This window comes from Onychostruthus taczanowskii, unplaced genomic scaffold (genome assembly GCF_017590055.1).
Source record: "Onychostruthus taczanowskii isolate IOZ18803 unplaced genomic scaffold, ASM1759005v1 scaffold10, whole genome shotgun sequence".
NCBI lineage: Eukaryota > Metazoa > Chordata > Aves > Passeriformes > Passeridae > Onychostruthus > Onychostruthus taczanowskii.
The window spans coordinates 10,788,795-10,812,937 of NW_024496526.1; the positions used below are offsets into that span (position 1 = coordinate 10,788,795).

At 39.5% G+C, this 24,143-nt stretch overlaps 1 protein-coding gene across 2 annotated transcripts in view; it reads left to right on the top strand.

Moving 5' to 3' along the window:
* SLC35F5 (solute carrier family 35 member F5) overlaps nucleotides 1-9,506 on the top strand; it is a 30,114-nt gene extending 20,608 nt beyond the window's left edge. For both annotated transcript variants that reach the window (XM_041404330.1, XM_041404340.1), the window contains exons 15-17: nucleotides 206-360; nucleotides 810-898; nucleotides 1,824-9,506. In XM_041404330.1, the coding sequence (XP_041260264.1) occupies nucleotides 206-360; nucleotides 810-891 (237 nt within the window). In that variant the 3' untranslated portion in view covers nucleotides 892-898; nucleotides 1,824-9,506. The remainder of the gene's footprint in view (nucleotides 1-205; nucleotides 361-809; nucleotides 899-1,823) is intronic.
* Nucleotides 9,507-24,143: the final 14,637 nt, after the last annotated feature.

The following is a 24,143-nucleotide window of genomic DNA, read 5'->3' on the forward strand; positions in this document are numbered from 1 at the left end:
AAACAGAATATTCCATTCTTAAGAATGGATCAGTGGGACAGGTTATGCAGTTCTTAGAAGAACCAATAACTGGAAATTGTACAAAATAACTCACACCGTTTAAAATAACTCAAACTGCATCTCAGAATAATAATCATTCCAAATATACAGCATGTCAATTCTTTTTTAAGTTATCTAGTGAATGATGTTTGTGTTTCAATTCCAGGTGCAGTTTTCCTGGTTATTTTTTGCAGGAGCAGTACCTGTATTTTTTTCATTTTTCATTGCAACTCTCTTGTGTCACTATAACAACTGGGATCCAGTAATGGTGGGAATCAGAAGAATTTTTGCCTTTATTTGTAGAAAACATCGAATTCAGAGGTAGGGCAGTCACAAACTATAATCCTGTCTCTTTAGCCTTTCCAATATCCTATAATCCCATAGTATTTTATAAGCCACAATACTCATGCTCTGTTTATTTTCACCTGATTTTATATTCAGGTGTACTAATTTCTTAATAGCAGTAGTTGCCAATCCATTCATACAATTAACCTATTCAATGCTCAGAAAATGGAAAGATGGGAAGTCTGTTTACCTTTTAAAAGAAGTTTTCCAGTGGTTGTCACAATTTTTTCCGTTAATGCATCTGTAATAATTTCAGTACCCAGCACATGCAGTGAAAATTGTGCAAACTTGAGTACACTTGATAAATTTAAGGAGTCTTTGCATGGTTTTAATAGCTAAAATTCAAACAGCTGCATACTATGTTGGCTTCATAACAACCAATTTAATAGTACTGTATGACCTTAAATAAATGTCTTTCTTTTAAGAATGCCTGAAGAAAGTGAGCAGTGTGAAAGCCTCATCCCTATGCATAGTGTTTCACAGGATGGAGATGGCTGCTGTTCGTAGACAAAAGGTAAACCTTTAATAAACCTCAAACAATGCACAGAAAGGTGAGGATTGGTTTTTGTGGTGGCATTTGTGTTATGCAAGGACACTTTAAAGAGCATGCATTCAGTCTTGTTCTGTATTGATGGGCAGAGTTTTGAAGTGCATCTCCAAAGTTATTATTACTACTTGTTGCCAAGCATTATTCTCACAGTTCTTGGTCAATGGTTTTGAAATGTAGTTTTTTACTAAAGAGAATTACAAAGTTCATCCAAAACTGGATGTGATTCAATACACCAGAAGAGCCATACAACTTCTTGGCATGGGTGGTGTGTTTGGAAGACATCTGAAGTAATTAATTCACTCTTTAGTGCTGTTGGGGTCTCATTTTGGGCTGCTGTAGCTCATGGAAAATACCAGCCATTCAGGGAAGTTTAAAGAATACCAGACTTTATCTGGATTACTGGTCCAGAAAATGGAAAGGAGCCCTTGTGTTTGTGGATGACAAGAATTAAGTTGGTAAATTCCATGAAATATTAGACTAAATATTTCTCATGGTAAGTATAGGGAAAGTAGACTAGACTAGCTAAAGAGTTTGCAAAATATCCCACTTTTAGTAGGAGGTTGCACAAATACTAAAAGGAACATTACATGGTTTGTCAGTACCAGCCTGGAGCATTAAAGCAGACAAAGTTTAGAACTCTCCTAGCTCTGTGCTTCAGGGTTTTCAATAATGTGTGCAGAATTACTTGAGAACTATATTTTTTATTTTCCAATGTTGCTTTAATCTAATAATGAAATTAAAAATATTGTAACCAAAACAGTAATTGTGGTGTCTTAAGACATGGGGTTATTTCCTTTGTTAGTAACAAGGAAACAAATACTTATGGTAATTCCTCTTTTGTAATTCTGAGTTATGCACCCCTGATAATTTTTTTTCTTCTTCTTCTTAGTTTAAAAATGGAATGATGCCCAGCGAAGAGACAATCTTCTGGAAAACTCCCTAAGGAATCATATTTCAGTGCCTATTTGGAATTTGTAGTAAAAATAAGAAGTTTCAGTTCTTTTGAAACTCTAAACTTTTTCTCTTTCTTGCTTTCATCTGATTTTATAAATGAATAGATCTCTTCATGCCTGTCACCATGGGAGTCTTAGTCCATCTGAGCAACCAACCTGCCTTATAACACTTGAGCTGGTGACATTACTTGACAAAATCAAGAAAGCAAATGCTGTTAAGTGATTTCTTTCTTTTTTTAAGTCACAATTTTGTTAAATGCTGGACAATATTATTTTTAAAAGATACTTTAAAATGAGTTCTGTAAATAAGTTTGCAGGTCATCAAGTCTTACAGGCTTTCAGATGAAAAGCTAAATAGATATGTTACCTGTAGTAGGTACAAATTAAATTTTTTATGTTGTATAAACTATTTGCATATTAATAGATGAAAATAGAAAAATAATTTATTAAGTGCATTCCTATAATTACTGAGGCAGGATCTTTGTACGGTCCTGGAACACTACACAGATAATGTCTTAGGCCATTTTGAGTAGCCTTGTAATGGCAATGGGTGCTGATGTTTAAAAATCAAAAAAATTGCCCAACAATCAGGAATGCCTACAATTTCGGTGAATGGTAAAGTATTTCTAATTACAATACATTTGGGTATACATTCTTATACGTGGTTTAAAACAGACTGGTTCTGTAACCCACTCTCAATCCCAGCTGACTCTCAGACATGAAAATTTTCAGGTGTAGCTGCCACATTGTGAAAGAGATCAAATTAATTGTGAAAGTTTTCAGTCGGTGGTTTGGCACTACACTAATCTGCTAAGCAATATGAAGAGGAAAGGTGTTTGCATTGATTTTTCTTTCCCCCAAGCTGTATTAATAAATTTATTCTAAAACTGATAATTATCTTCCTTCCGCTGCAGTGTTTAATCCTTTTGAATCCAGAGAAGCTATTATAATTATATTCAGGAATATTTTAAATTAGTCAATGCCATTTTTCAGCTCCTGGCCTATAAGACACTTAGATCAAAGTTAATTTTGGCTTTTGATGGATTTGAGTTTTTTTATAATGAATATAATACGGATTTTTAGCCAGGAGTATTTTCTTCCACGTAACAAAGTTATTAATAATGTAGGGTATTTCTACTGTCCTTGTAGACAAATACAGAAGGATGACATAGCAGAAATGCTTGTTCATGTTTTGGCACTCAGTAATGATCCTCCCAAAAGCAATTTTGGTGTTTTGGTAATAAAACTATTATTTAAGAGGTAATGCAGGAAAGCAACATGCTTAAGCTCCACATTTATAGAAGAATTCAAGCCAGCAGCTGGAATTTAATATAAGAAATGTGTGTAGAGTAGGAAGACAAAATGAACCTGGGGCTGTTCTGTTCACATATTTTACCTTTATCAAGTTGTTCCTTCTTTCTTTTTAATACTGGATTGCACTGCAAACTTTGGTGATCTGAGGCATGTCTTTAAGATGAGATAGTAAGTCATTTTTGGACCCTAAATAGGAATTTAAAAAACCCAAAAACAACCACAACAAAATCACAAACCCAAAAGAGACAAGAAAGTCAATTAAATGTCTCAGTTTAATTTCCACACCCCACAAGCAGAGCAGTTGCAAATGCAGTATGTTGAACTAATTTAATTTTTGTAGCATTTTCAGGCAGTTTTTGATCAGTGGAGTTTCCTTGGGTTTTGGATTTGTCCTTCAAAATTATGAGAAAATCAGAGGATGTTTGCTTTAACATTTTTTCAAGAAGTATTATTAATGCCTGCTCACAGTAAAAAAAAGTCTCTTTTCAGTTAGTGAAATGTTTCAATGAGATGCTGCAGAATATTTGATATCAGGCATTAACTCCAAATTTGAATCAGCTGGGACTTGTGGCATCAGTGCATTAAGCCTGGGAAAACTGAGTTTGCTTTCAGATGGGCAATGACAGTATTTGTAGCAAAATTTTCTATGACTGTTTTTTGCAATTGGTCATGCAAGCAGGATTGGATCTGTAATGTTAAATATGCAGTTGCTATTTATATTTGCCCTTATGTTCATGGCTTAAAGATCATCATAGCCTCCCATGTATATGACTGTTGATTTTCATTATTCATTAGTTTAAGAGGATAAGAAAAGAAGTAGTAAGAGAATATTCTTCTGTCTCTGACCCCAGGAATGTTTTACATTCAGTACATTCATAGTCAGGGCTTTCCAAATGTTTTTCACAAAAATGTGTTATTTTTTTTTTTAATAAGATATGAAATATTTTTATCTTGTGGCACTAGGTAGCTTAAGCTGTGTTTTTGCATTAAATTACAATTCTTTAAATAGTAGGAACAAAACAAACTGTCCTTGCTGAAAGGATTTTTAAACAGTGGTGCCCCTGTAGTTACAGGAAACATGTTACACTTTTAATTACAGAAGCTATGACATATGACATTGTTCCTGCATTTAATAGAATGTGATGGAGTTTTTTCTACAAAACCTTGTGATTTTTAGTACAATGATATTTTATAAATATAAATGTCTGATTTGAAATGTAAATTGCATAGCTCTTTAATGGATGCTTGGTAAATGCACAAGAGATTTAGCTTTGATTCTCAGGTACCTCTGATGCAATGGAGACGTGCTGGGTTTTTCTTCCCTGTGACACAACTGGAATGTGAAGGAGCTCTCTCATGAATACTTTACCTCTGTGTGGTAGGGTATATAGTCATTGCTCTTACCGTTTCAATTTGGGAATGGCTTCATTCTTACTTCTTGTAGGAACCACGTATGCTTTAGAAAAATAATGTTGAGCATTTCTCTGATTGTCACTCAGTGGTTAAGGAACAGTGATTTCCCAGGCCTGCAAAATGGGGAATGAATGCTACGTGTTGCTCTGTCAAACAGTTGAATTCATTCCTGTAATCCTTTGAGACAACAAACAATTTCTTCTGTGTGTAATTGAGGTTTTGGGGCTGTTTGGTTTTTATATATGAAGGAAATTATGGTAATTTGCCAAAAGCTACAGAGCATGCCTTTGCTTTTAGGGTTTTGGTGAGTCTTGCCTAGTTTGATAAGCAGTGTGCTGCACTTCAAAGGCAGGAAAGGATTTCAGTTTTTCTGGCCACTTTGTGTTGGGGTTCAGTCATACTGAAAATGTGTTCCCTGCAAGGGGCTGCTGCAGATACAGTGCTGGTTCAGCAAAGGATGGAAATGCCACTTCTGTAACAAAGTCTGGGGCACATCAGTGCTCCTGAAGGCACTGAGGGTTGCTCTTCGGTGGCTTTCCCAGTCTTTGTGTCCTGCTCATTGGCTTCTGGCCTCTGGGAATGCCTGTAGGGGCTGTAGGACAGGACTGGGCTGCAGGGTCTGCACACCGGCTCAGAAGCTGGAGGCTGAGGCACAGCCTGGGTCCCTGTGGGTATTTGTGGACAATGGGTGTTGAGCAGGGCTGTTGTTCACCCAGGGAACTGCAGGGGATTCTTGGTCTATTCATGGCAGACCTCATTGGAATGTACTAACATAAACAGGAGGGTTTGCAAATTGCTTTTCTTGGTGTGTGCTGCTGTATTTTGTCATTCCTGTCACAATACTCCTGCCTAGGTACTGCTATTCACAGCTGTGATGGCTTTAAATAAGGTGGAAAAATGATTTCTTTGTAATTCTTGGTTCCATTTTTCTTAATCTTGAGTGTTGTCTTTTCCCTACTGAAGATCCTCCTGTCTTCTTAGGGAAATTATGTTACTGAGCTATCAGAGGACAGGGAAAACCAGTTAAATTTTGGGGATAGGCTGAGTTTATGGACACACCTTGAATTTCATATGGAAATAGACCTCAGAAAGGCAGAGTGTAAATAAAGAGAAGAACTGGCATGCTCAAAAATCAACGTATTCATGTTAATATCACAGTGTTGGCTTATATGTCTAACTGTAGGATGGTACTTTGAATCAGGTTCCTTTACTTGGCATAAGTTTTGAGTTAGTTACCATTTCTGTTCTGGGCTGTCACATGTAGCCTGGGATTTAATAGTTATAACTCCACTAGCATTTATGTGATTCATAAACTGTTGTTATGCATTTTTTCCATGTCTAATCCACAATTTCATTAATGTTGTATTTTGTTTTACGTGATCGTTTCAGGGCATGATTTCTCAGGGAAATATGGATGATACCATATGTTGTCAGAGCCAATAACTAATTTCTGCTTTTAAAATCACTACAAACATTTCCAGGTTTCACTCAAAACATTTCACATCATGTAACTTCCATGCTGAATTTCCTTAGGCTTATCAGGTAAATCATGAGAATGTTAAGAGCATTTAAAGATGTCAATAAAATTTACTCTGCCCAACACTTTGTTACTCTTTGGAGAAACATCCATTCTAAGGTGATGAAACGTGTGTGATTTTCTACTTAATTGTCCTCTTTGCCATAGAAATGAATAGTTACTCTGCTGATTTTGAAGCTGCATTTCTGGCATGACAGTGACATTAACTTTCAGGGTTAGGCAGTGCTGTAATAGTACATAATCTGATTCTGGGATAGATCAGTATAAATCTCTAACATAAATATATTAATTTATATCATTAAATTTTTTAAAAGTCTCATCACTTTGGGGGATTTTTTGTTTGTTTTTCCAGTAAAGTTACTTTGGCCAGAATGGGACCTGATCCAAAGCCCACAAGAGTCATAGACAGCATTAATAAAGTAAAACTTTATTGAAAAGAACTCTGCAGTCAGGTTGACCTTTATGCCTTTGCAGTATTTCTGCTTGCAGCATGTGTTTGGAGTGGTTTGCTTTAAGACCTCAGTAATATAAATGGAGGGGTTTTAGTGCTGGTAAAGCTGGTAAACACACTACTGTTACTGGTCACAAAAGATATTTCCACATAGCCAGTGTGCACCTTAATTATTTAGAAGGTGAATTTGTCTTGCTAAGTGACTTTTGTTCAAAATCAGCAGCATGAGAAATATTAACCCCTGCACTTTGCTGTGTACTTCTTTGTCCATAGTGAGAACATGTGATCATAGTCATCAGCCTTGAGCATCAGCTTCCTCTTGATGAATTCTGCTTTGACATTTCCATTTCCATGCCCTGTTGCATTCATTGCAAAGTGAATTTCCTCTCTAGGTAAAGCCAGTGTAATTGTATTTTGACTGCCCTAGTCCTCTGTGGTGTTAGAAATCTGACAGGAAACTTAAATCTGACATGTGATGTGACTACTTAGAGATCTGTGTTCTCACTCTTGTCATTACATCTGGTGTTAGTAGGTAACCAGACTTTTTCTGGATATGCCTGTCATGATGTGGAATGCATCCAGAATTCCATCTGGCTTTCACTTCCTACTTTTAAAAAGCATAAAGGGCTTTTCTCTGGGGATTTTTGTAGAAAGCAGCTGTTTAGTTCTACAAGTTCAGAGTCCTTTAACTGCATCTCATTTTATGAAGTTGCATCCAATATTCCCTTTCTTTTATTAATGAACTTCTGAAGGTTTTTTCAGGAAAGATGCACAAACTTTCTTTATGTTCCACAAAGAAATATGACTGGATACTGAAATGGTCTTAGAAATAAAGAATCAGGGCTGTTTATTTTATAGTTCTTCACATAGGTTCCTTTTTTACCCACTTTTAAAATTTTATTTAAGAAATCCAACCAAATCAAACCAGTCAAAGCCCCATACTTATCAAGCTGAGGGGAATTAGCCATTTAGCACAGAACTGATTTTATTATATGCAAATGACTGTATTTTTATCAGTGATACCAGTCAATGTGTTACTGATGTGGCCAGTCCACAAGTCTTCCTTGTCTGTGTCACAGGTGATGCTTCTCTTCTACCTAAATCTGACCTCTTGCATACCAATTAAGTTAGTTCTACTGCCAGAATGAGTAATTTCTAAAATATTTTAGAGTCTACTTTTTCCTCTTGCTAGGGGAACAGCAGAGGCTTTCCAACACTGTCACTTTCCTATTGAAGAGAAAGAAGAAAAAACCTAAAAAAAATTAAGACAGAAATGTTAATTGAAAATCAAGAATATTAAGAAAATAGGAAGCATATGCTGTAAAATCATTGGGTTAATTTCTTGCATAGCTAAATTCCACACAGGCAGTAGTTTATTGGATTTATCTCTGGCTGGGTATTTTAAATAATCATTTTGTATTGAAGCTGAAGGCTTAAATTAAACCCTGTGATTGTTTAAAAAAAAAAAAAAAAAACAAACAACCAAAAAAGCATGGAAAACAATTGTATTGGGAGACTTAGGAGGTATTTTTTGTTTGTGGTTTGGTTTTTTTGAAGTCCATCCCATGCAGTTCCAAAGGAATGCTCTGTCAGTTGGCACTCATGAGAGGCTGTTTACACAAGGCTACGTGGAAAGTGCAGCCAGGTGTTAGAGTTGACATTACCTGAATGGAATTAGAGAAATGTACTCTGAGGTACAACTTCAGCATTGTAGAGCTGAAGGGGCGTTTGTTATGATTTAAAATTCGTGTAAGGTCTCTTTGGAGTAGATATTAGTTAAACAAAATTGGTTTTGAAACTTTGAGTTGTGAAACTCCTGACATCTGAGTGGGTGCACAAAACCAGTCGTAGTTTTGGTGGTTGTTCTGGTATTGCATTTTGTACTGAATTCCAGGGAATTCTCAGTTACACTTTTAAAGGGGAAGTTGCTTTAACTGAAGAGCTTTCACCTGAAGAAAACTTTTTTTCCCTGAAGTCTGTACAGTTTTCTGATAATTCAGATGTTCTGGGAGCACAGCAAGTTCCAGATATCCAAGTATCTATGAAACATCTTTATGCATCATCTTCTAACCATTTCCCTTAGTGAAAGCAGAACCTGAATTGCTGATGTGTATTGCATTTGCACTTGAAAACCTGATTTCAGAGTGTGTTAAACCTTGATCTATTTTTGATAAAAAAAGAAATGTAGCATTTTAATCTAATTTCCATTTAATGGCAAGTATATTCATGCAGAGAAAAACATACATCAGGGTTTGATGCAGTGATTTTTAAGCCAAGAAAACAGCAGGATGGCAGTGGTAAATCTGAAATGGAGATGCATATCTCTTCAGAAACTGGTTTCCTCCTGCCCTCTTTATACCAAATTGTGTTTCCATTATTCCAGGATAATGCAGCTGAAGCAAGAACCAGAGCTTTTACCCTTTGTTCTCTAAAAGTGAACACTGGCTTTTGCCTGGGGTGTCTTTGTCCTGTCACTTCATTTTCTGATGGGAGGTCAGTTAAAAAAATATAGAATAAGTATTTTTAATTAAAATCAGATTTAAGCTATTAATTATTTTGAAATTCTCTATATTAGTAGAGATCTAATGAATGAAAATTGAAGTCCTATATTGCAAATACTGTGCTTATATATTTTTAACAAAACCAGTATATATATGAATATTTGAAACATCCATGAAGAAGGTGGAAATTGGAAGATTGTTTTTATGTTAAAATGTTTATAAATTGAAATTCTTGATATCCAGTACCAAAACCCTATAAAAGGGCTAATGAAAAGAAAATGTAATGTATTCTGATTAACAGCCTGTGTAATACAATCAATGGGTGTGATGTTTTTGTTCTGCATTATATTTATTATATGTAAGTAAACAATAAAGATTATAAATCTTATTTTCTTAACAGGAATTGGTATTTGGTTGGGGTTACTGCTTAATGTGTTTTACATCATCAGTTAAGAAAAAATGGCCACTGGGGCTGGGGTTAAAAGTGAGTTTTGGGATGTCTCGTGTTACCTGAAGTCAGCCAGGATGTGCAAGGCTGTAATTTGGTGTCAGCTTGGTGTGAGTGCAGCTTTTGGCTGGGGCAGGGATGATTTTCTTCCCCACGGCTGGTTTGGGTCTGTGCTGAGCACGGGGGGATAATGCAGAGATGTTTCTGCTGCTGCTGCTGAGCGGGGCTTGCACAGAGCCGGGGCCTTGCTGCTTTTCCTGCTGCTGCTCTGGGGAGGAGTTTGGGGTCCACGGGAGGGGACCCAGCTGGGAAGGGGGACCAGGGGACATTCCAGACCATGGGACGGCATGCTCAGTACCCAAAGTGAGGGAGGAAGTGCCACTGTTGGGAGGGATACACGACATACATACACACTTGTGTAGAGACAGCAATGGCTGCTTCTTTATTACAAGTTGTTCTTAAGTTTTTATACCCTTAACAAAGCGTGATCTTAAGTCATTAGCTACATCAAAACAGCTCATTATAGTCATTGGACAAAGCAACGGCTTATTGTGTTTTATCGGTATAAAGTAGTTAACGTCAATAATTAATTGGTGACAATTTACAAGAAATTATTAAGGCACATACACTGCTCACTAAGGCATGTATCTTCTAACTGCCAGTACCTTTTATGTGTTTATTTTATCGGTTTCCATGCTAATGGCTTTGCTTTCTTCTTTGTTACAGATAAACTCGTATTTTATCAATCTCTGCTGCTGCTGCTCAGTTTGGCTTGCAGACTTGCTGTTAAGCCCGTCTGCAGGAAGGAAGAAGAGGGGACATTGGGAGTGATGGTGTCTGTCCCCCCAAGTCCCCGCTGCACTGGCAGGGCCCTGCTCTCCTGGCCATGGCTGAGCTCCTGCCGTGCCGTGGGAGCCGGGAATTCCCGCCCGGTTTGTGCTTGCTGCCCCGCTTGGCTTTCCCTGTTTTCCTGCCTTCATCCCAGCCACGGGGCTTCTCGCTTTTACCCTCGCGGATGCGGCTCTGGGGCTGCGTGGGGCTGGGTTGTTCGCTGCGGTTAAACCCCCACAGTGGATAATTTACGCGGTCAAACAGCGATTTTTGGTGTGTTTTGGCCGCCGCAGGTGGGTTTTATTTGAGAGCAAAGTGCGCCGAGCCTGTGAGCAGCAGGGGGAGCTCCGGCCGTGCCCATCCCGCGGCTCCGGCTCGCAATTATCGTATAAGTGGTGAAAAGATAATTAATTTACCTGTTTATCATCCCTGATTCCCGCAGTTAACCAGGGCTAGACATTGACCTTTCTTCTTGCAGCTGAACTTTCAGCGTCTTTAATAATTAAAACCTCGGGGATGATAGGCATTTGCCTAAATACTTCATCACAAATAATTAAAACAAAAATTGCACCATAGGCTTTTCTGAGTTTTCTGGATTAACTACAGCTGAATTATTTTTTACCGAGATTCTAAATATTACCGCACGGCTATAGCAAGAAGCAGCTTTTTGCACTAGAACAAGGGGATACTTACTTTGCCACTAACTAATTAAGGAGCTAATCTCCTTATATTCCCTGACAAGCAACAGGAATTCTGAAGCTCAAATGAAGAATCTGAAGCAACTTTACTTAGAAAGTTTCTATATACTTTCAAAGGCAAGTTGGCAGTAACAATCCTGTTCTTTTTCTAGTGTCCTTACTGATGGCTAGAATCCCAGTCATTGTGTGATTCCTCCCTTTTAAGTCGTAGAGATAAAGTAAAATGTGGAATAATTTTTGGCAGGTTCTGCCAAAAAACCCTAAAATGCATCACTTTCTTAGGCTCTGTCAGTACTTGATGACTTGTGCTGAGGGGACAGCTGGCTGCATAAATGACTGGGGCAGGTGGTGACAGAAGCACAGGGAGTAGGTTTTGCAGTGGAGGCTTTGATAGAGATGTGGGGGAGGCCAGGAGTTGTTTCCTGGGGAAACGACTGAGGTGAGAACTTGGTTTTTTTTTTTTTTTTTTTTTTGGTGGGTATTTGTTTGTTCGTTTTTCCTTATCCACAGTGTGAATCGATGTATTGTTATTCTGTTAGGCTGTTAACATCTAAACTGCTCTCTGTGATATCCTGACACCCGGTACTTCTCTGTATACAAAGGAATCAGTCAGGCTCTCTGGATTGCTTTCAGTCTTTAGGATGCAATTTGTTGACACATTATCTTGTTCTACTCTGTATGCTCTTCAGTTTTAGGAGACACATTTCATACGTGAAACTGCCACTTGCCAGAAGTTCAGTGTCACTTGCTACAAGGTGATGTTTAAAGCTTCTTAGAAGGATGATTTAAACCCCATTTTCAGACTTCTTTTTCTATCAACAGTATGCATGCGGGAGACATTCTTGGGTTTTATTTATATCTGCAACACAAGTATATTCAGTTTATATTGATTTTCAAAAACTTGGACAAAACTTAAGGTTTCCAAAAAAACAATAGTTTACTACCTCAATGTGAGCTCTTCTTCCTCTTTCCCCCTCACTTTCTCCTCCTCTTGCCCACAGCCACTACTCCAAGATCATGTGAAAGAAAAGCCAGTTCTAGTTTGTGGCTTTGCAAGCTTTCAGGACTTTTTTGGGCAGTGTTACCTAATGTGTTATAATTTGCTGTGAGATGAAAATCTTCATGTCATAAAGATTCCTTAATTATCTAAATAGGCTTTTCTTTGTGGGAGTCTTCCAGTGTTGGGGCATTTTCTAGCCTTCTTTTATTTAGCTGCTGGGGTCCTGCTGCTAATGGTGATAGAAAACTCATGACTACACTGCAGAGTGTGCATTTACACAGCACTAGAGAAGCTGCATAAACATAAAGGAACATTCTGTCTACCTGTAATAGTGCTCCTACTTAGAAAGAAGCTCATCTGCCAGTAGATCTACTTTTTTTTCTTTTTTTTTTAAATCTCTTTGGAAGAAAAAAAAAAGTTTAGTTATAAGCAGATGGCTTTTGTGGCTGTGGTATTGCAGGCAAACAGGAAAATGAACCCATGAGAGGTTTCTGACCATGGGACACGTGGTGGTCTTAGAGCAAAGGGAGATAAAGAGGAAATCTGATGCAAGGACTATGATGGATGGAGGTGGGTCTCGTGCCCACCTCTCCCCAAGTCCTCCTTGCCTTGTTATTTATTTCCCTCCTCACAGAGGAATGTACAGCAACTTTTCATTAATTGAGAGGTGTCATTAGTTCGTAGTATAAATATTTAAAATACTATGGATATGTGTTAGTAATTTAGCACATGTCTTTTGTTAAACATTTTGACAAAAGTGCTGAGACTGACTTCTACCTCCCCTTTCACTGTGAGGTAAAAGCTGATACAGCTCCATCTGTCACTCTTTTGCATGTGATGTTTTCCCCAGTGCTCAAAAATGGAGTTGGATTCATTACTCTTCCTACAGGAATGTGTTTGCCATGGTGAGTTTCAAGTGTAGGAAGAGAAGCTCCTGGAAAATGAGTTCCTAGGCTAAAACAGAGTCTCATTGAAATATTTTGCTCAAGGAAATGGTGATGGACTAAGCCAGTGTCCTCTCTGAGATGCAAAGGGACAATCAGGACCAGCCTAACCTAGAGAAGAAAAGAACAAAGGGATGATCTGTCAGGAGCTGATGGAGAGCCATGGAAGGGAATGAGCAGCCCCTTGGAATTAGATGCATAATGGATTTCCAGTAAATGAGATGTACCTGAGCTCTTGCAAAAGGAGTCAGCCCTAGCTGAAATTATTCCTCTCCTTGTCTGCTCCTTTTGTACTCAAGGGTAGGGTAAGATGGTGAGTTCTTGTTAAAGCTTCAAGACAGAGCAATTTTGTGAGACCTTCAACTGTTCTGTGAATAGTGGGTGAATCACCTTCAGATTGTCATGGATTAAAAGTTTGAAAACACCCAAAAACTGAAGTGCTTCATTATTGAAAAAAACACTAATTTGCTTTTAGGGGTCTAAACAATATAAAGGTTTGGTGACACATCAGGTCTGTCATGAAATAATAGTAATTTCATATTGGCATCCTGACAAAGTAATTCCTCAAAACACTTAGTTAATGCTTTTAATGATGTATCTCTGCTTTCTGGCTCTGGTCTGCCATTATACTTGCCAACCTACCTCCTCCCTTTGCAGATGATTTCTAAAACTGACACATTTATGTCTCCCTTTGTAAATTCTTCATTTTTTCCCCTTTTTTCCCCCCCCTCCTCTCACAGATTTAAAAAAAGACAGTTCAATTCTAAATTGTTTGAAAAATTGGCAGCAGAGTCACCCTAGCAGAATAGCAAAGAGGCACAAGTACAGAGGAGTTGAGAATCCTGGTTTTGTGAATTTCTCTTCACATACCAGGCTATTTAAATCTAAAGTGTATGTTGGCCTTGAAGTGTATCTTCAAGAGAACTCTTTAACAAAGCTGCTTGTTCCACATAACAATATTTTGTTATATGTTTAGAAAACACTGTGCTTCTTGCTTTGCTTGGCTTTTCAGGAGAGGATGATAGTTTCAAGGTAAAGGTTGCTGAGTGTAAACTGAAAACAGAATGAACTATCAGGGAAACTATAGACTCCTACAGTCAATTCCATCGTGTCCTTCTGAATCTGACCTGTTCCAAGGACCCAATCTTTTATGTGCTGCTTTGGGTGTTGTGAGTAGACACAATATTGATCTACTTGGGAAAGTTCCTTCACCTTCCAGTGGTTTGGGTTTTCACCTTCCTGAAATCATGGTAATGATTACAATTTCTTTTTTAGGAGGTGAAAACAAGACAACAAATTGTTGGCACAGTTGCTTCAGGGCCTGGGCAGAAACTGTAGTTCCCAGTAAGAACTACAGTTCCTATTAAGAATTATTGCCTCAGTTCTTAAGTAAGCAATAGCTACAGCTTTCAGCCCAGGCCCTGCAGCAATTATTGCCATCTTGTAACCCATATTCCCTTAAATCTCCCTAATTCCTCCTGCCCTGCCTGTGCCACTTGAGCAGTCAGTTCACTTCCCAAAGTCCTTAACCAGTCCCCACTAAAGGTGCCAGCACTGAGAGATCAGTGCTGGGCCAGAACCTTTATTGTGGATGCCACCAGAGAGACACCAATGAAGATGAACTATTTGTTACATTTTTAAAGGAAATCTTCTAACAGTTTGAAAAAGAGTGTGGGGATTGCTCCAAACACCTAAAAATCTTTTTTCTTTAATGTAACAAATGTCAGTTTGCCTCAACTGCTGCTGCTGAAGAAGCTGTGCCTGTATCAAAGGGTGCAGAGCCATCATGGAGATGTAGAAATGTTAGAAACTGTGGCTGAGATTCAGTATTTGAGGAACTGGCCTAGGCTCCCCAAAATTCACATCTGTAGGAGACCAGGGAAAGGACTAAGCCAAGAAAGAGAGAGGAGCAAGAAAAGAGTTAGTAAGAAGATGGTGAAGGTTGTGCAAGTCCTCTCTCTCCATCTCCAGTTGTCCCCCTTAAGGTAGTTATCAGTAATTCCCAAAACTCTGGAAGATCAAATCTTTTCCATGTTTACTGTTCTCTAAGCTATTCCTTCTTTCAGCAGTGAAATAATTCTTATGTTGCCCCCTTAGACCAGGCATACCTTGCAGCATTGAAACACCCAAGAGATGTTTGCATATTTATTTTTGTGTCTTAGAAAAATCTGTACATAGTGAAAAACATTTTGAAAACATCCTGCTGGAGATAATTTCATCACTCTCCACCCACAATCTATTGAGTCTGAACATTTACTTCCTCTGAGCCACCTCGCTGCCTCTAAACCTATTCATGGACCTCTAAAAATGCTTTTCCTGCATTCTGCAAATCACCAAACTCAGGTTAGGTAGGAGAAAATTCTTCTACTGGTAAATGGGCTCTGCTGGTTAGTGGTACTCTGGTGTGCTTTTTGCTTGGTTTTTAATCACCTGGTACTCCCACAAACCTACTGTGTTTTGCTTTTTCCCATCTTTATATGCACCAAGTTACTCCTTGGAGATAGTCTGGCTTCCAGAAATTGGGAGTCTGAAATTTGTGTCTGTTACAAAAAGTATACATACTTACATGTGAATTGTAACCCTCTGAAGAAAGATCTAAAACATTACCCCTCGCCCACATGTTCACTGTCGCACTGAGATGAGCTTTCTCTGTGCTTTATGGGCTTTAAATAAAGGGTGTCCCTTTCCCCCTTCTTAATGTGCTGCTGTATTGGAAGGGGTTTTTACCTTCCTTTGCAGACAAAGCAGCCTTTTGGAGAATTCAGGAGAGCTAAAACATCTCAGCAGGTGTGGTGTGAAACTGGGCTTGCTGTGAACACTGACTTAGAACTTTTAGCTCGGAGGCATCCCACCGAGTCTCTGTTCAGGTGAACAAAATCCCACTTCTGAGACTGTTACAGGCTGGATCATCAACTGGGAGTCAAAGGCATGGCCCCATTTACTTGGATGGAGCTGTGCTAATTTACATCAATGAAAAAAACTGGTTTTAACGGATAATCTGCAGTTAATCCCTACAGTGGGTAAATAACTGTCTCTAAATGCCATCCTTAGGGTGCTTATTTTCTGTTTAATTGATTTTGTAACTTTTCTGTAGATTTTTTGGTAGCAAATTGAAATGGATGTGACTAGAAGAAAGAGATACACCTGAGGCTTGTTACAGTAAAAGTGAGAGCAGGAACAACAGGAATGTCTTGCTCCTTGCTGATTGCATGAGCCAATGTGGATCACATGAATGAATTCTTTATATTTAATGCAACTTTTTTGCTGTCCCTCACCCTAAGAGCATCGCAGAGTTTTAAATTTTGTCTTTCCACTTCTCTCTTCGTTACTCTTCCGTTCTTCTCTGCACTGTACTTGGAATGGAGTTTTTAAATATTATTTCCAAAATTGTTTAGTCTTGGAATGATATTAATGTTATTACTAATAGTGACTAAAGTGCAGATCTTGATTTCATGGCTAGGTGCTGGTTATACATTTCTGGGTGGATTTTAACAAATTATGCCAAGAGAACAGAAGGGCAGACTGTCCTTGACCCTGTAATATTGATTTTCCTGAAGAGAGTTCTAGTCTCTAGTCTTGTCATTAGTCTTGATCCTTTTGCAAAGTACATCCTCCTTGCTGCAATTTTCCGTCTGCAGAACATCCTTTTAAGAATCAGTTATGTACACTGCAATAATTATTTACTCTTAATTAGTGTGATAGTTTTATTCATGGCTTCCTTTACTGGTCATCTGTTCTGCTATTTCAAATCCAGGTCTGGCAAAATTTCTTTGCCTGCAGTTGCTTGAGAGGAAGATTATACAACTAATTGAACTGCCTGGCTGTGGTCCATGGCCTGTGAATGCCCGTCTTGCTCAAACAGCTGTATAGAATTTTCCAGACCAGCAGGCTGGTCTGGCATGCAGAGTCAAGTTTTATTCACCCAGTATGATTATCACTCATCCCAAGTAAAGAGAAGGTGAAGACACCTTCTGGGAAGGATGCTTCAAGAATTAGGAAGCTGATGCACTCTTCAGGGGCTTAATTATCAACCAGAGATCATGTTGTCAAATATACACTGTATGAGTTATCTAAATAGTAATATGGACAATTATTAAAATATCCAAATTATTAAAATATCCATCCGATTGCACAATTAAAGCAGGAAGCTGATAACTCCCACAATATCTGGTGTTCAGCTCAGTATTGCTCCTTAGTCTTACAGACATGGCCAGGGAGAAAGAGGAGGATGCACATGTTGCAAGAATGGATCACCACACTGAAGTGTGTCATTCAAACTCACTTTAGGAAACAGGTTCAGGTGTGTAAGGTGCAATAACAAAATAATCACATGTAATATTTACTGATGTTGAAAGACTTAAATGCACAGAATTGACAATTCTGCCTGGCATAACAGAAACTAAGCAAAATCATTATGGCAAAACCAGGCTCCAGTGGGGGTATTTGTAGAGTTATCCCATACAGCCCTTAACTGCTAAAACCTGCCACCCTTTCTAATCACCTCAGGCCCTTAGTTCAGAGGAGCTCTTTCTGAATTCACACAGTTTTAGGGCTGTGTTCATCTCCTGGCTGACTTTGTACTATGTCCTCCTTTGCGAGCGCCTCCTCCTGCTGCTGCCCTCCCCGGGCACTCTCCAGGCTGTCCCCCTCTCCTGTCCCCTCAGCCCCTGGTGCCCTTGGCCCTTTGTGAGTGCCCCAGGAGTCACTGCTGGCCGAGCTGTGCCCCTGCGGGGTCCGTGGCAGAGCTGTGGGGAGCTGTGTGTGCGGCACAGAGGGAGCCCCGCAGCCCAGACACCAGCAGCAGAGCTCTGGGCTGTGCTCTGGGCTCTGTCTCTGGAGGATTTGGGGTCACCAGCTGTGCAGAGGGAGCCCTGGCAACTGTGCCTCAGGTGTCTGATGGCAGCAGGGCCAGGTGAGCACCAGGATCTCCTGTCAGGGGCCCTCAGGTGTGGGTTCACAGCACAGTGTGGAGTGATGAGGCTGGGAAACCCATCAGATCAGCTCTCTTACTTTACTCTTTCCTCACAAAGGAGTGTCTCACCCTGTGTCTTTCCATAACCTTGTCCTCCAGTTGTCGCTTCCCATGGGTTCTCATGGACACAGTGCTTTGCTGTTGCCCAAGTGACATGAAGTCTCTGGGAGCTGCCAAAATATGCCCTTGAAATCATAATCTTACTAACATAAGCTCATATTGGTGCTCTTTCATGCTGATCTACTTATGTGGTCTCCAGAGGCTGCTTTAACATTGACTTTGGTTCATGTGGACATTGCAGTGTGCCCTCCATAGGTGCCTGCTAAATTTATCTTACCCCTGGCTTTAGCAGGGACAGAGCTGACCCCTGTGCCCCAAAACATGATCGTGTAGACAAGGTCAGGAAAACGCTGCAGAGATTTCTGCTTTGGGTGCTTTGGCAGGCTGGGAGCTGCTCTGCTCCCACACATCCTGCAGTGCCTGGGCCATGGAGCAGCTCCTTGGCAGCTCCTCCTGCGGCTGGAGGTGGCAGGTTCCTTGGGAAACCTGGGAATTCACCCTCAGCACCTTCTGCTGTGCTGCTGACAGTTTTCTTGGCTTGGGCAGGTGTTGGGTTGGGATTGTCCCTGTGCTGGGAAGATTTTGAGGCTGAGGCTGAAAGCTGCAGGTTGAGAGGTTGGCTCTGTCCCTGTGTCCAGCCTGAGCTGGGTTTGGGCAGTGACTCCTCAGGGGGTTCAACAGTTCAGCTGCTTGCAGGGGGAAAGGTGTTGCCTCCACTCCTTCCCCAGCAATCAGCCTGTGCTTCCGTGAGCACAGGCAAATGGGTGACAGATCTGTCTGTCCTCTGCAGCTGCTCCTGCTGTCTGACTGTCTGGGCAGAGCTCCTGCCCAAAATCCTGCCTTTTTGGAACAGCAGACAAGGTCTTCTTGTCTGCTGTGCTCTCTGATTTGAAATTCTGTGCACTGAATTTTAAAATTCAAAACCTTTATTGTCCTTTCTTGCAGGACATGGTGTTTTGCAAGCCTGGACTGAGGTGACTGAATGTGATAGCACTTTGTGATTTTTGATGGAATAGGTGCACTCTGAAAGTGAAACAAACCTAATGACTCCATGTTCCTAGTTTTCCAAGAGACCTTGGTTCTTTTGTATAAGCACAGCAAATTTTTTACTCCCATAAAAAAAATTTAAGATATAGAATGGGGAGCTAAATAACCTGAAATATAAAGTATTAAATTAAAAAAAAAATCAAACCAACAATAATATATGTAGTCAGTTCTATCCATCACATATGATAGTCTTTCAGGTAGTGCTAGTAGTAGTATAAACTGCTCTTCTGTATAATAAAGCAAGTAAATTCAAACAGCCAAAGTTGCTGTTTCCCCAAAAATTATCTTTTTTTGAGAACTAAATAAAACATATAGAAAATAACAGGGAAAAAATTCCTTGTCTAGAGGTAATTTTTGCTTGCAGCCTGACAGCTGAAGAATTGCAGTGACAGAAGATACCCTGAGCCACTCTGAGACTGCAAGTCTGCATGAGAGTCAGGCTGCTTTAAGCTGCTGCTTTTGGAGCTCCTCTGCTGCCCTCAGCCCCCATAGCCACTGGCTTAGCTGCCTAAGCCAGGTTCTCTTGGGAGAAAAGGGATAACAGTAAGGAGCAGTTTACAGAAGGAAAAGGAAACTTATCAGGGACAGGATGCTATCAGCAATTACAGATCTTGCCTGGTGGTGTGTAGGAGTCTCAAGCTGATGGAGATAGTATTTCAGATTGCTGATGGAGATATTATTTCAGATTGCTTTATCTTTGCTTCTGTGTCTGGTCAGGATTTCTGCAAATGTGAGCTTGATGAGATCTGGGTGTTGTCCCACTATCTTGTGAGCCCTTGAGGAAGGCAAGTCAGGAGAAGCAGCAAATTGTTTTGATTTCTTCTTTTTATGGGTGCCTGAAAAAATTGAACACTTACCCCAAAGTGATAGGTAAATAACCAACCATCACATCTAAATATTTATTAAGGATCTGTTTTTAGTCTCAGCATATCTTCTTTGTTTCACTGATTTTCTTGTTGATTCTTCTTTTGTTTTTTACTCATGATCAGAACACCCTTCTCTGTAATAGTTATTTGTTTGTATAAATTTAGACCAAATAATATTTTTGTAGTAAAAATTTGATGCTTTTATCATCACTGGCAGCTGACCCTTTGTGAGCTTTTTTCCTGTGCAAGAGCTATGTCGTTCAGGATCCCTTGAGGCCTGGTTGTGCAATCTTACCAAGAATGAAATTATGACCTCACTGAAGCCAGCAGGAAAACACCTTTTTTGGTGATGGAGATAAAAAAAAAAAAACAAAAAAAACCCCCAAAAAAACCAACAAAAAAAAACACTTTTGGGGAAATGCTGGACATCCATAAATATAAGTGCATCTATTATGTCTCTTTTTATACATCACTTTTAGATCTAAGATGCTCTCCACTAAAAGAGGCTAAAATATCTGTTATGTTCTCCTGGGATTTCTCCCTTTCCAGCTCCCATCATAGGGCCTTTTAGTAAGTTTTGGGATCTGTGGAAATTTCTGACTCCTGGAAGTGCTTTTACTTTTAATTTAAGACTTTGAAGTCTTAAATTTCTTACATTTTTAATGTATTCTGCAGAGAGACCATAAGAATTGTCAGGCACCCAATAATAAACACAAACCTGTACTTACTGTGGATGTCATAAAATAAATGAGCATGCACTTTTCATTCTCAAAGAGTGGGAACACAGCTTTCCTATATTTCTAAGATTTTTGCAAAATTTCATGATGGCCTTAATTATTCAGTACCTATTATGAGCCTCCAAGATGGGAATGAGAGCTGTGTTTCCTAGAAATGAAACATGGAAGTGTTCTCCAAGCTATTTTAATGCTAATTCTTCTTCACTTTTTCAGAGCCTGAGCTTTAAACACCACAACTGCGAAAAGATCAGACCGAAGTGGGAAATGTATTTTGGCCATAAACATGAAATTGTGAATTGGCATTTAATTGTGGGAAGTGATTCTGTAGTAGGTCGTTTTAGATCTTTCAATTGGTGTGAGTCAGAGAGCTTTTATGGCAACAAAATTGCACAGTAGGCTTTAATTGTGCATAATTATTGCACTGCATGGTGCAGATACTATACTGTAGGCATTCAGCTGCATTCTGTTAGATGTTTTTATTGAAATCTCTGAAGAAGTGTACCTGATGTTATTTGATATATGTTTGTTTAATGTGCTCGTGCTCTTTTTTGTCTTAGAAAAATGAAAATAATTATAATAGAAAATATTTCCTCCCTTCCCCCCATTTTCCAGATGACTAATTATACTGTATGGGATACCTGTGGGCATCTGCTGAAATTAACTGGAGTGTTATTTCTTATTTCAGCTGCAAGAATCTTGCATAAGGTCTTTGGGTTTAGGAGTGTAACTTTAAATAATACAGACTAGGACAGGGTTCAGGGTTTTTACATCCATCTGCACATTCTAAAGGCTGAATGATACTTGGTAGGCTTTCATCTTGTTACTTCTGTAATCTGCAGCTGTTTCCAATTTGATTATTTTTCTTCCTTGAGTGTTTTATGTCTGCTGGATCTGACAAATGCACCCACCTACAGCACGGCCTGTGCCTTGGGATTAGGAAAATTTTATTTCCTCCTCTACAAGTAAGTAAAACATTTTTATCACTAAGGACCTAGTGATTTGTGAAATCCTGTTGTACTTTCTTATTTCTCCTGCTGAGCTTTTAAATTGTCAGCAGTGATCTGATTGTTTCCCACCGTTTCACCAACAATGGAGCCCAGGCCAGCACTCTGTTGCTCTCCTGAATTCAGTATCACAGCTCCCAGCCATCAAAAGGGCTTTGTGATGTTTCTGGGATGTGACATTTCTATGGAAAAAAACAGCTTTGGGTTTGGAGCTTGGGTTTTTGGGGGATGAAAAAATTGAGTCTGATATTACTGTCATTATTCTACCGCAAGATTCTGCAGTTTTCCCGCCTCTCCAGGGATGAAAGTACCGTGGAACAAACAGTAGCTCCGGCAGATCCTTTTCCTGTCTGTGCTGATGAAGTTGCCATTGCTGTAATGCAGATAACAAACCTCACAATAGCCCTCTTTCTTGTTAGCATCTTCCAGCACAGCAGCTTCTGGCCTCAAAGAGCAAGGGCCAGGAAGAATGAATGTTGATTGCACCACTGCAAAGCCTTTGATTCTTCTTGTTTGTATAGTAGGAGTGAAGTAGCAGGAAGAAACTCCATTTTTTTTTTAATGGCTATTCTGTAGCCAAGACAATCTGAAGAATATTGTTTAAGGTGGGGTTAAGCCAGGAAGGGATTTTTCCCCTCTTCCAGACTATTTCCTACAGTTATTTCTGGTGATCTATGCAATTCACAAAGAGCATGTTAAAAATTCTCTAAGAGTCTTACAGCTCTTTTCATAAGAGTGTGCATTCAGGAACCATTCACGACCATTGGCATCCCACCTACTCTGAATTTTACCAGGGAAATGAACTTTAATCATTTCTGCTTCACTACTTGCATGAGTGGGAAATAACTGTACAAACACCATATCCTATCTGACATCTGCCTTCCCACAGCCCAGAGGGCCAAGAACAGACACCTCTGTGGGAGCTGAGGTGCTGGTAGGAACTGTGAAAAGAAGCATTTAAACACAATTTAAGCCCTTTCTCTTCTTCATAGGCCCTACCTGTTAAGTGGGGTCTGAACCTCAGTTAAATAAAGTGATTTTACAACATGGCAGGTTTAAATGTTTGTTTACTTCAAAATCCTTTGCACATCCAGAGATAATCAAGTCTTTGATAATGTGCCATAGAACTGTATCCACTGTAATGCTTCAGTCTTTTTTGTTTAGATTTTTCCTGTTTTGTATTTTTTTTGGGGTTGTTATTTTTAATTTTCTTTGTTTTCCTTGCTTCCTCCTTGCAGGAGGAAGAATGAGCAACAATAAAAGGGAAGAAATTCTCACTGATTATCTTACTGCCTTAAATGACAATTTGGATGTAGTCCCAGACTGTACATCTGCCCCTCTAATGTACATCTGAAATGATATTAATACCAAACCAGACATCTGCGTGCTGGATGCGTTCAGCTGCTTGGGAGAATGCTGCTGCTGCTGCTGCATCTGCAGAGAGCAGCCTGAGCTCCTCCTGTGCTCAGCAAGGAGCGGCACGAGGGAAGAGCAGCCCTGGTGCCCCAGCTCTCCACGGGGTTCAGAAAGCTCTGAAACTGGCATTTCACCCCTCAGTGTCCATCCTGCTTTCTCTAACTCCTGCAATGAGCTCCAGCTCACATCCAGAGGCAGGTTATGCTGTGGAATTGCAGTGGCAATGGAAAAGGTTTTCTAGTCTGTTGTTAACTGGACAGACACCAGCACAGAGGTCCTGATGGGATGGGCAAGGGCAGCCTTTCTGTGCAGGCTTGAGGCCTGAAATGGAAAAAACTGCAATGCCCTGGCTGTCCCAGCTACTCAGGCATCCTCTCCTGAGTGGCCTTATGGTTAAATTAACTAATTAATTAAACACTTGCACCTGCAAAAAGAGCGGAACTTTTTTTCATCTCAGGTGAAGCTACAGGCCAGGCTAGGAGAGTAAAAAGGTCAGGACAGGGAAGAGGTTTTGCCATCCTTGTTTACTCATATACACATATCTATATTTTTGTATTTTGCTAATAATTCTAACTTTAAACTAGTCCCAGAGTGGAAATACCCATTTGCACTTGACATCTTTTGTGAAAGAGCTTCATTTACAATGTAGAAAGATGACTGATACTCAATAGGTCCCTTCTTCCAGGTTCCTTTTCCAAGGGCATCATTTATAGGTTGCCAGGTAACCATAAGTCTTTGACTTTTAAATAATACTTCTTAGAGGTACAAAAACCAAGATTTTTTTTCCCAGAGCTGAAATGGCAAGAGCTATCTGAAATGAACAATAGCCTTAGAAAACATGCATGGAGCTGACCACTGATATATACACACCAAAATGTGGAAAAAGCCATTTGTCAAACTCTTCTGTGGCCCTGTGGATCCAATCCCAAGCACAGACAGTGTGAATTTTCCTAGCTGGTTATTAAATTGAATCTGCATATCCTCACTTAAGATCATATTGGTGTTCAATAGGTAAAT